The 12420-nt window shown below is 50.7% G+C and overlaps 1 protein-coding gene across 1 annotated transcript; it reads right to left on the reverse strand.

Moving 5' to 3' along the window:
- Positions 1-11559: 11559 nt before the first annotated feature.
- LOC310873853 (SEC14-like protein 1) lies at positions 11560-12150 on the reverse strand (the record flags this gene model as incomplete). Its single annotated transcript, XM_083786404.1, has 1 exon — positions 11560-12150. One exon carries the CDS (start codon positions 12148-12150, stop codon positions 11560-11562), a length of 591 nt encoding a protein of 196 aa, XP_083642530.1.
- Between the last annotated feature and the right edge of the window lie 270 nt (positions 12151-12420).

A 12420-nucleotide genomic window follows, 5' to 3' on the forward strand; every position in this document is an offset into this window, starting at 1 on the left:
CTGACCGTTTCCCGAAGACAGGAGGAAGGAAATAGAGGAGGAGGAGGAGGAGGAGGAAGAGGAGGAGGTGGAGGAAGAAGAGGAGGAAGAGGAGGAGGAAGAGGAGGAGGAAGAGGAGGAGGAGGAGGAGGAGGAGGAGGAGAGGGGAGGGAGGGGGGAGGACAGGGGGAAGAATAAAAGTGGCGACGGACCAAATTGGGGACGTGATGATTCTGACTCTGACAAGGAGGGGAAGGAGGCCGTGCCTTCTTCTCACCATACTGACCGCCATGCCAAGGGAACCTGCACACCAGGCGCTCACTGACGCTGACGCTAAGGCCGATGCTAATGACTCTGACCCCAGAGCAGCACAGCAGGCGCTCACTGACGCTGACGCTAAGGCCGATTGCTAACGACTCTGACCCCAGAGCACCACACCAGAGGCTCACTGACGCTAAGGCCGATGCTAACGACACTGTCCCCAGAGCACCACAGCAGAGGCTCACTGACGCTGACGCTAAGGCCGATGCTAACGACGCTGACCCCAGAGCACCACAGCAGAGGCTCACTGACGCTGACGCTAAGGCCGATGCTAACGACGCTGACCCCAGAGCACCACAGCAGAGGCTCACTGACGCTGACGCTAAGGCCGATGCTAACGACACTGTCCCCAGAGCACCACAGCAGAGGCTCACTGACGCTGACGCTAAGGCCGATGCTAACGACACTGTCCCCAGAGCACCACAGCAGAGGCTCACTGACGCTGACGCTAAGGCCGATGCTAACGACGCTGACCCCAGAGCACCACAGCAGGCGCTCACTGACGCTAAGGCCGATGCTAACGACACTGTCCCCAGAGCAGCACAGCAGGCGCTCACTGACGCTGACGCTAAGGCCGATGCTAACGACTCTGACCCCAGAGCACCACAGCAGGAGCTCACTGACGCTGACGCTAAGGCCGATGCTAACGACACTGACCCCAGAGCAGCACAGCAGGCGCTCACTGACAGCTGACGCTAAGGCCGATGCTAACGACACTGACCCCAGAGCACCACAGCAGGAGCTCACTGACGCTGACGCTAAGGCCGATGCTAACGACACTGACCCCAGAGCACCACAGCAGGAGCTCACTGACGCTGACGCTAAGGCCGATGCTAACGACACTACCCCAGAGCAGCACAGCAGGCGCTCACTGACGCTGACGCTAAGGCCGATGCTAACGACACTGACCCCAGAGCACCACAGCAGGAGCTCACTGACGCTGACGCTAAGGCCGATGCTAACGACTCTGACCCCAGAGCAGCACACCAGAGGCTCACTGACGCTAAGGCCGATGCTAACGACGCTGTCCCCAGAGCAGCACAGCAGGCGCTCCCTGACGCTGACGCTAAGGCCGATGCTAACGACGCTGAGCCCAGAGCGCCACAGCGGTACGTCACTAGCCAGAAACATCACCTGACGCGGCACGTCGGCGAAACGCCTACCAGTCAAGGCGCTGTTTAATACGTCCGACTACAGAATCCTGCAGATAACCAGAGAAGACGTCCTCTCTCCTGTTTCCTCACCCCTACATCCTACCCCCTCACCCCTACATCCTACCCCCTCACCCCCTACACCCTACCCCCTCACCCCTACATCCTACCCCCTCACCCCTACATCCACCTGACTCCTCTTCCACCGGAAGGAGGGAAGACCGACAACGGACCACAAGAAAATGGGGAGGAGGATGCCGATGCCGGGCAGAGACGGGGGAGAGAAGAAGGGGTCACACGGAGACGGTAAACGAGAGCAAAGAGAAGACAGAAAGAAGAAGGAAAGGGAGCGCAGCGATCAGGGAGGTCGACCCCTTGCAACACCACCCCTGGTGGTCGGTGAGGGGGGGGGGGGAGCGCCTGGGAGCTCTGGCTCTTCTACTTCTGTCTGCACTCCTGATCGGCTTGGCCTGCCTGGTCATGTGCTGTCCCCCCTGGCACAAGGAACACAGCTACCGGTGGTGTCCCCCCTGGCACAAGGAACACAGCTACCGGTGGTGTCCCCCCTGGCACAAGGAACACAGCTACCGGCACCGCTGCCCGGGCAGACATGGCTGCTTCGGTTGCCCCGACAAACATGGCTGCTTCGGTTGCCCCGACAAAACATGGCTGCCTCTGTTGCCACGACACACATGGCTGCCTCTGTTGCCCCGACAAACATGGCTGCCTCTGCTGCCACAACAAACATGGCTGCCTCTGTTGCCCCGACACACATGGCTGCCACAACAAACATGGCCGTCTCCGCTGCCCCTGCGAAAATGTCTCCCTCCCGCCATATGGTAAATTCCTGCCACCGCTGCAACCAACAGCTTAGAGGAGACAACGACGGTGTCCGTGGCATGACCACACGTATCCTCGGTGAAAGAGACGCAGGTGGTCTTTGGGGTGTCAATCAAGATGGTTCTGGACCAAGGTAACCAAAATGGTCGACTAAAACTAAGACTGTACCTTTTTTCACTGACGAAAACTACATGGAAACTAAGCTATGATGACTAAAAACTAAGAGGGCTGTATTTTGCGTGTCTTAAGTATACCAGGTCTTATTCCCTAACTTGAGTAAACTAAAGACCTGGAGCGTGATCAATGCCATTTGGCTATTCTGAGTGGCCAAAGAGCATTGATCACACCTCCAGGTCTTTAGTTTACTCAAGTTAGGGAATAAGACCTGGTACTTAAGACACGCAAAATACAGCCCTAAATATATTGACAAATTCGTCGACAAATAAAAACTAGTTTAAAATGTTAGGAATGGACTATAGTGGACAAGAGATCCATCCAGTATAAGTCATTTTATACTTGGTTGCATGCTGAAAATATATCAAAACATTAAGACGGCATCAAGGCCCGCCAAAATACATTTTGGTCGACTAAATCAACTGTAGATTCAGACTAAAATCTTATGATATTTAGTCGACTAAAACTAGACTAACACCAGTGTAATCTAGTCAGAGAGTGGCGTTTTGACTACCATTGTAACAATGGAATGCGGAAGTGCTCATTCTATCTCAATGGGATAGTTCCAATGTTTGGAACTATCCAACTATAGCCCATAGCACCACCCGATTTGTCTCAATGGGATAGTTCCAATGTTTGGAACTATCCAACTATAGCCCATAGCACCCCCGATTTGTCTCAATGGGATAGTTTCCAAGCCATAGTTCCAATGTTTGGACAGGCAGGCAGGCAGGCAGACAGACAGACAGACAGACAGACCAGACAGACAGACAGACAGACAGACAGACAGACAGACAGACAGACAGACAGACAGACAGACAGATAGTTTCTTTGAAGACACAGATAGTTTCTTGGCAACGCCCATACCAGAAACGGTTGTAGTAGGGAGGGCGTTCAGACTGAATAATGGAGTGAAACGAAATGAACATTCAGGCTGAGTGTCAGGCTAGTGCAACGTTGTAACGATATACAGATTTTGGATCATTCCTAAAAGTATACATACATGCTTTCCTCATCAGGTTACCACTGGGACACTTCTGATTGGCTGAACACAGAACGCGAGGGGAGGAACAGTCCTTTCTCTTGTGACGCGGCCCAGATCGCGGCCCAGAGCGGGCCCAGAGGGGGGCCCAGAGCGGGGCCCAGATCGGGGCCCAGAGCGCGGCCCAGAACGGGGCCCAGAACGGGGCCCAGAGCGGGGCCCAGAACGGGGCCCAGAGCGGGGCCCAGAGCGGGGCCCAGATCGGGGCCCAGAGCGCGGCCCATCCGGTGCCGTCTCACACCACCCTGATGCACAGGATCCAGCCGGAGACGGAGTCCCTGCCTCCCCGGGCGGCTGAACAGCGCCCCGACCCAAACGGAGGCTGTTCACCACGAGTGTCATTCAGAGTCCCACCGCTGCTCTCCAGACACCCACCCGTGCCCGACGTGCTCTCCAGAACCCGGGCCTAAAGACCTGGCCTTGTGCCGCCTCGGTACGACGCCTCACCCTGCCTCACCCGACCCCCCTTCGCCGCCACGCGCCACCCCTCGGCCCACCTCCACCTCAACAACGCCACGCCATGGCCCTGCTGCTCCATCCCAGCAGCCACACCTGGGGCTCACGTTTGTTCAGAGCCCCGCACGATGCAGGGCAGACCCACCACGGGGCACCAGCCGCAGCAACGGACCGGACCGGTGGATCGCACCGGATCCGGATCGGCCACGTCGTCGTCGTCATCGACGTCGTCGCCCTCTCCGTCTCCTGCCGCTCCCATGCCGCAGCTTCTCTATCACCGGCGGAACCCTGCAGCTCTCCCTCCTTCTCCATGTCGCCCCGCTGCCCGCCCTGCTGCCCGCCCCGCTGCCCGCCCTGCTGCCCGCCCCGCTGCCCGCCCTGCTGCCCGTGCTCCGTCTGTCCACCGCGGACCTCTGCCTCGTACCCTCACCTGCCTCCCCGTGCCCACTCCTTCCATTCTTCCTCCTCCTCCTCCTCCTCCTCCTGCTTCTCTCAATCGGAAGGTTTGCCGATTCTGGAAGACGGGGAGGCGAGGGGGAGAGAGGAGGGGCATCAAGGCCTGTTTGGTTATCTGTCTCCCTGAGACGGGAGTCTCGGCACGACACTATTATAGGGCAGATTCATGCTCCTATTTTAGAGAGCCAAATAAAAGTGTGTGTGTGTGTGTGTGTGTGTGTGGGGGGGGGGGGGGGTACCGTCCTAAAGTCGGCTCTTCGGTGCTACTGAACATTTCTGACGAGCCGAAATCATTTGGGCACTACAGCGCCCATAACAGCGGAGTATGAATCGGCCCTTACTCACTGTTACCTGATGCTCACCCATGCATGTCTATAGGGCTAAATCTGTTTAAATTACAGCCTTAGTTTCTGTTTCTGTGCTTTTTTAATTATGCTCGACCCCAGTTGTCAAGAACCTGTTAGGTTTGATGTAGTTTTACACTGTGAGGTTTCGTTGTTCCGACCTCCCATTGTTCCAATGTTCGGCCAACCAGCAGCGCATGTTCGCCAACCAGCAGCGCATGTTCGCCAACCAGCAGCGCATGTTCGCCAACCAGCAGCGCATGTTCGCCAACCCAGCAGTGCATGTTTCGCCAACCAGCAGCGCATGTTCGCCAACCAGCAGCGCATGTTCGCCAACCAGCAGTGCATGTTCGCCAACCAGCAGCGCATGTTCGCCAACCAGCAGCGCATGTTTCGCCAACCAGCAGCGCATGTTCGCCAACCAGCAGTGCATGTTCGCCAACCAGCAGTGCATGTTCGCACAACCAGCAGCGCATGTTCGCCAACCAGCAGCTCATGTTCGCCAACCAGCAGCGCATGTTCGCCAACCAGCAGCGCATGTTCGCCAACCAGCAGCGCATGTTCGCCAGACCAGCAGCGCATGTTCGCTCAACCAGGCAGCGCATGTTCGCCAACCAGCAGCGCATGTTCGCCAACCAGCAGCGCATGTTCGCAACCAGCAGCGCATGTTCGCCAACCAGCAGCGCATGTTCGCCAACCAGCAGCACATGTTCGCCAACCAGCAGTGCATGTTCGCCAACCAGCAGCGCATGTTCGCCAACCAGCAGCGCATGTTCGCCAACCAGCAGCGCATGTTCGCCAACCAGCAGCGCATGTTCGCCAACCAGCAGCTCATGTTCGCCAAACCAGCAGCGCATGTTCGCCAACCAGCAGCGCATGTTCGCCAACCAGCAGCGCATGTTCGCCAACCAGCAGCGCATGTTCGCCAACCAGCAGCGCATGTTCGCCAACCAGCAGCGCATGTTCGCCAACCAGCAGCGCATGTTCGCCAACCAGCAGCGCATGTTCGCCAACCAGCAGCGCATGTTCGCCAACCAGCAGCACATGTTCGCCAACCAGCAGTGCATGTTTCGCCAACCAGCAGCGCATGTTCGCCAACCAGCAGCGCATGTTCGCATGTTTGGACTAACAGGATTTCTGATCTATGGGCGGACACCAAGCCCAGCTGGCTTAGTCGGCTAATTTCAAATGTATTTCAACCTCGCTATACAGACCAGATATAGACCAAATTATGCCGATTGTAATCAGGAGAGCATTGAATTGTTAATATCTATGCAAACGGTTATGCTTACCACCGACAGCGTAATGTTAATGGCAACCTGCATGCAAGTGGCATTTCCATTCCAGCCAGTAGAATCTTATTTGACTTGCTGCAAGAGAAGCATGCTTGTTTTGCCATTGTTTTATTGTATTTTATTACATTTATTTACAATATGTATTGTGTTAAAAGTTATAATAGTAATCATTGCTATAGACTAGCGTTCAGTAACAGGCTCTCCCTGTCTCTATATATCTCTAATTAACACTATCTATAGAGCGTTCAGTAACAGACCCCTCCCTGTCTCTATATCTCTAATAAACACTATATATAGAGCGTTCAGTAACAGACCCCTCCCTGTCTCTATATCTCTAATAAACACTATATATAGAGCGTTCAGTAACAGACCCCTCCCTGTCTCTATATCTCTAATAAACACTAGAGTCGTTCAGTAACAGACCCCTCCCTGTCTCTATATCTCTAATTAACACTATCTATAGAGCGTTCAGTAACAGACCCCTCCCTGTCTCTATATCTCTAATAAACACTATCTATAGAGTGTTCAGTAACAGACCCCTCCCTGTCTCTATATCTCTAATTAACACTATATATAGAGCGTTCAGTAACAGACCCCTCCCTGTCTCTATATCTCTAATAAACACTATCTATAGAGCGTTCAGTAACAGACCCCTCCCTGTCTCTATATCTCTAATAAACACTATCTATAGAGTGTTCAGTAACAGACCCCTCCCTGTCCTCTATATCTCTAATAAACACTATCTATAGAGTGTTCAGTAACAGACCCCTCCCTGTGTCTATATCTCTAATAAACACTATATATAGAGCGTTCAGTAACAGACCCCTCCCTGTCTCTATATCTCTAATTAACACTATCTATAGAGCGTTCAGTAACAGACCCCTCCCTGTCTCTATATCTCTAATTAACACTATATATAGAGCGTTCAGTAACAGACCCCTCCCTGTCTCTATATCTCTAATAAACACTATCTATGAAGCGTTCAGTAACAGACCCCTCCCTGTCTCTATATCTCTAATTAACACTATATATAGAGCGTTCAGTAACAGACCCCTCCCTGTCTCTATATCTCTAATAAACACTATATATAGAGCGTTCAGTAACAGACCCCTCCCTGTCTCTATATCTCTAATGAACACTATCTATAGAGCGTTCAGTAACAGACCCCTCCCTGTCTCTATATCTCTAATTAACACTATATATAGAGCGTTCAGTAACAGACCCCTCCCTGTCTCTATATCTCTAATTAACACTATATATAGAGCGTTCAGTAACAGACCCCTCCCTGTCTCTATATCTCTAATAAACACTATATATAGAGCGTTCAGTAACAGACCCCTCCCTGTCTCTATATCTCTAATAAACACTATATATAGAGCGTTCAGTAACAGACCCCTCCCTGTCTCTATATCTCTAATAAACACTATATATAGAGCGTTCAGTAACAGACCCCTCCCTGTCTCTATATCTCTAATAAACACTATATATAGAGCGTTCAGTAACAGGCCCCTCCCTGTCTCTATATCTCTAATAAACACTATATATAGAGCGTTCAGTAACAGACCCCTCCCTGTCTCTATATCCTCTAATGAACACTATCTATAGAGCGTTCAGTAACAGACCCCTCCCTGTCTCTATATCTCTAATAAACACTATATATAGAGCGTTCAGTAACAGACCCCTCCCTGTCTTTATATCTCTAATAAACACTATATATAGAGCGTTCAGTAACAGACCCCTCCCTGTCTCTATATCTCTAATAAACACTATATATAGAGCGTTCAGTAACAGACCCCCTCCCTGTCTCTATATCTCTAATAAACACTATATATAGAGCGTTCAGTAACAGACCCCTCCCTGTCTCTATATCTCTAATGAACACTATCTATAGAGCGTTCAGTAACAGACCCCTCCCTGTCTCTATATCTCTAATAAACACTATATATAGAGCGTTCAGTAACAGACCCCTCCCTGTCTCTATATCTCTAATGAACACTATCTATAGAGCGTTCAGTAACAGACCCCTCCCTGTCTCTATATCTCTAATAAACACTATATATAGAGCGTTCAGTAACAGACCCCTCCCTGTCTCTATATCTCTAATGAACACTATCTATAGAGCGTTCAGTAACAGACCCCTCCCTGTCTCTATATCTCTAATTAACACTATATATAGAGCGTTCAGTAACAGACCCCTCCCTGTCTCTATATCTCTAATAAACACTATATATAGAGCGTTCAGTAACAGACCCCTCCCTGTCTCTATATCTCTAATAAACACTATATATAGAGCGTTCAGTAACAGACCCCTCCCTGTCTCTATATCTCTAATAAACACTATCTATAGAGTGTTCAGTAACAGACCCCTCCCTGTCTCTATATCTCTAATAAACACTATATATAGAGCGTTCAGTAACAGACCCCTCCCTGTCTCTATATCTCTAATAAACACTATATATAGAGCGTTCAGTAACAGGGCCCCTCCCTGTCTCTATATCTCTAATAAACACTATATATAGAGTGTTCAGTAACAGACCCCTCCCTGTCTCTATATCTCTAATTAACACTATATATAGAGCGTTCAGTAACAGACCCCTCCCTGTCTCTATATCTCTAATAAACACTATATATAGAGCGTTCAGTAACAGGCCCCTCCTGTCTCTATATCTCTAATAAACACTATATATAGAGCGTTCAGTAACAGACCCCTCCCTGTCTCTATATCTCTAATAAACACTATATATAGAGCGTTCAGTAACAGACCCCTCCCTGTCTCTATATCTCTAATAAACACTATATATAGAGCGTTCAGTAACAGACCCCTCCCTGTGTCTATATCTCTAATAAACACTATATATAGAGCGTTCAGTAACAGACCCCTCCCTGTCTCTATATCTCTAATTAACACTATATATAGAGCGTTCAGTAACAGACCCCCTCCCTGTCTCTATATCTCTAATTAACACTATATATAGAGCGTTCAGTAACAGACCCCTCCCTGTCTCTATATCTCTAATTAACACTATCTATAGAGCGTTCAGTAACAGACCCCTCCCTGTCTCTATATCTCTAATAAACACTATATATAGAGCGTTCAGTAACAGACCCCTCCCTGTCTCTATATCTCTAATTAACACTATATATAGAGCGTTCAGTAACAGACCCCTCCCTGTCTCTATATCTCTAATTAACACTATCTATAGAGTGTTCAGTAACAGACCCCTCCCTGTCTCTATATCTCTAATTAACACTATATATAGAGCGTTCAGTAACAGACCCCTCCCTGTCTCTCTATCTCTAATTAACACTATATATAGAGCGTTCAGTAACAGACCCCTCCCTGTCTCTATATCTCTAATTAACACTATATATAGAGCGTTCAGTAACAGACCCCTCCCTGTCTCTATATCTCTAATAAACACTATCTATAGAGCGTTCAGTAACAGACCCCTCCTGTCTCTATATCTCTAATTAACACTATATATAGAGCGTTCAGTAACAGACCCCTCCCCTGTCTCTATATCTCTAATAAACACTATATATAGAGCGTTCAGTAACAGACCCCTCCCTGTCTCTATATCTCTAATAAACACTATATATAGAGCGTTCAGTAACAGACCCCTCCCTGTCTCTATATCTCTAATAACACTATATATAGAGCGTTCAGTAACAGACCCCTCCCTGTCTCTATATCTCTAATTAACACTATATATAGAGCGTTCAGTAACAGACCCCTCCCTGTCTCTATATCTCTAATTAACACTATATATAGAGCGTTCAGTAACAGACCCCTCCCTGTCTCTATATCTCTAATAAACACTATATATAGAGCGTTCAGTAACAGTCCCTCAGGTGGGCTGCACATTTTCAGCCAATCAGGAGAGAGAGTACCCATTTATCAGCTTCAATTATATTATATTATATTGTGCCAGGCTCCACAATGCGTCACATGATCGCAATGTGAGTTTGTAGATTTTCAATTTTCAACCGATCGGCCAACATGTATATAGCCTATAGGGCTGAAGTGGTTAATGTATGTGTGTGTGTTTTTTTGTTGTAATAATCAAAATCTACAAAGTAACTGGTAACACAAAAGTTAATGTAATTATACTGAGTAAAAGTACAATATTTGTATCCAAAATGTAGTGGAGAAGTAAAAGTAGCGGTGCCTCAGAGTCAGGGGTAGAGTGGCCACTAGGGGGCAGCGGTGGCTCAGAGTCAGGGGTAGAGTGGCCACTAGGGGGCAGCGGTGGGCTCAGAGTCAGGGGTAGAGTGGCCACTAGGGGGCAGCGGTGGGCTCAGAGTCAGGGGTAGAGTGGCATGGATGGTATAAACCGCAGGGTTGCCTGTTCGAACCCGGGCTCTCCCCCAGATCAGTCGAAGTGTCCTTGAGCAAGACACTGTGAAGTACCCCAAATTGCTCCTGATGTGCTGGTTTTTGAAATAGCCTAGATCTATAAGCTCACATCGTGATGAGCGTTCCCAACTTGTATAGATCTGCTATTTTAAAAAAAGTTAAATTTTAGAATATTTCTAAGCATATTTACATGTTAAAGCTCATGGGAGTCCCTGACTACCTATACCTGGCACATAACATTTCCAGACGGGGCGTCCACGGCAGTTATAGCTACTGCAATTGAAATTAAATTTTAAAATGAATACAAAATAAAAACAAGATAATTTATAAATGGGGTTGGAAGCAAGGCTGTTCATGGCAGAGACAGGGAATGGGGGGGTGGGGGAATATATAACATAATGCATGGTGGTGTAAGATGCGTATTATGCCCTGAAAACAAGCAGTTATTCCTGGCCTTGGTCCAGGGTTGAAACCCCTCTTCCGGAGGAACTGCAGCAAATGCTGGCCCTTTGGAAAGTTCCCCTTGTGGGCCAGGGTGTGCTAGCCAAGCCACTGGCGTAGTCAACAGTTATCTTGTGGGTCTGCTAGCCAAGCCACTGCGTAGTCAACAGTTATCTTGTGGGTCTGCTAGCCAAGCCACTGGCGTAGTCAACAGTTCTCCTGCAGAGGTGTTAAGTCCTATAGGTAATTGTTGCCCAGCTTGCCATCCGGTAACCCCATGGGCACTGAGGTGGCTCCTTCCCTGTCCTGCCCCGTTGGCGCGGGGCACTGAGGTGGCTCCTTCCTGTCCTGCCCCGTTGGCGCGGGGCACTGAAGTGGCTCCTTCCTGTCCTGCCCCGTTGGCGCGGGGGCACTGGGGTGGCTCCTTCCTGTCCTGCCCCGTTGGCACGGGGCACTGAGGTGGCTCCTTCCTGTCCTGCCCCGTTGGCGCGGCGGGGCACTGAGGTGGCTCCTTCCTGTCCTGCCCCGTTGGCACGGGGCACTGATGTGGCTCCTTCCTGTCCTGCCCCGTTGGCGCTGGGCACTGATGTGGCTCCTTCCTGTCCTGCCCCGTTGGCACGGGGCACTGAGGTGGCTCCTTCCTGTCCTGCCCCGTTGGCACGGGGCACTGGGGCGGCGGTGGAGAGTGGCAGCTTCAGGGGAATCATCGCAGTGGCGACCGGCGAGGCCACGGAGGAGGAGGAGGACTCCAGCCGGGCATGGAGGTGATCCCCTCCTCCGCCATCTCCTTCAGGTAGTACTCTACTATGATCTCCCGGCCCTTGTCCAGATAACTGGTGTACTGCTTCATGGTGAACTTCTCCACTCTGCCCTCCAGGCCAAAGAACTTCTTGAAGTCCAGCGTGGCCGCCTGCCTGAAGCACGTCCAGTCGCGGTTCTCCGGGTGCACCGTGTAGTCGCAGACCTCGCGGAAGGCCAGGCTCTTGGTGAAGGACTCGTTGGTCACCTCGATGTGCATGGACCTCTCCCGGCGGTCCAGCGTGTTCCTCTGGATGAAGTGCAGGTCGCCGACGCCCGCCATCCTCTTGATGAGCTGCGGCATGTCCACGCTCACCGCGCAGCGCCGCACGGTGACCAGCACGGAGCCGTCCTCGCTCTGGCTCTCGCTGAGGACGCGGCAGTCCGCCACCACGGGGACCAGGGGACACGTGGGGAAGCGCCGCGCGTACGCCGCCATGATCAGCTCGAATGGGTGTTTGTAGACGCTCACGGGCGACTGGTATTCCTGCACCATCGTCAGACGACCCGCCCAACAGCCACGGAGAAGCTGACACGAGACCCTAAAAGGAAAGACCCTGTAGAGGTGACAAACATCATACGCCGTAACGCCCCCTCCCTCACAACACTATAAGTGCTGTAGTGATGTGATGTGATGTCCCGGAGACCTCCGACCTTCACATAAACTAAAGGTTTATCTATTGGAGAACTATAGTTTCAGAAGAGTAGCCTGTTTGTGAAGCAACGTGAGACTATTTATTCTGCTGCTTATATAATATTTATATCT

The sequence above is a fragment of the Protomyctophum parallelum genome, assembly GCF_964188405.1.
Source record: "Protomyctophum parallelum genome assembly, chromosome: 16".
NCBI lineage: Eukaryota > Metazoa > Chordata > Actinopteri > Myctophiformes > Myctophidae > Protomyctophum > Protomyctophum parallelum.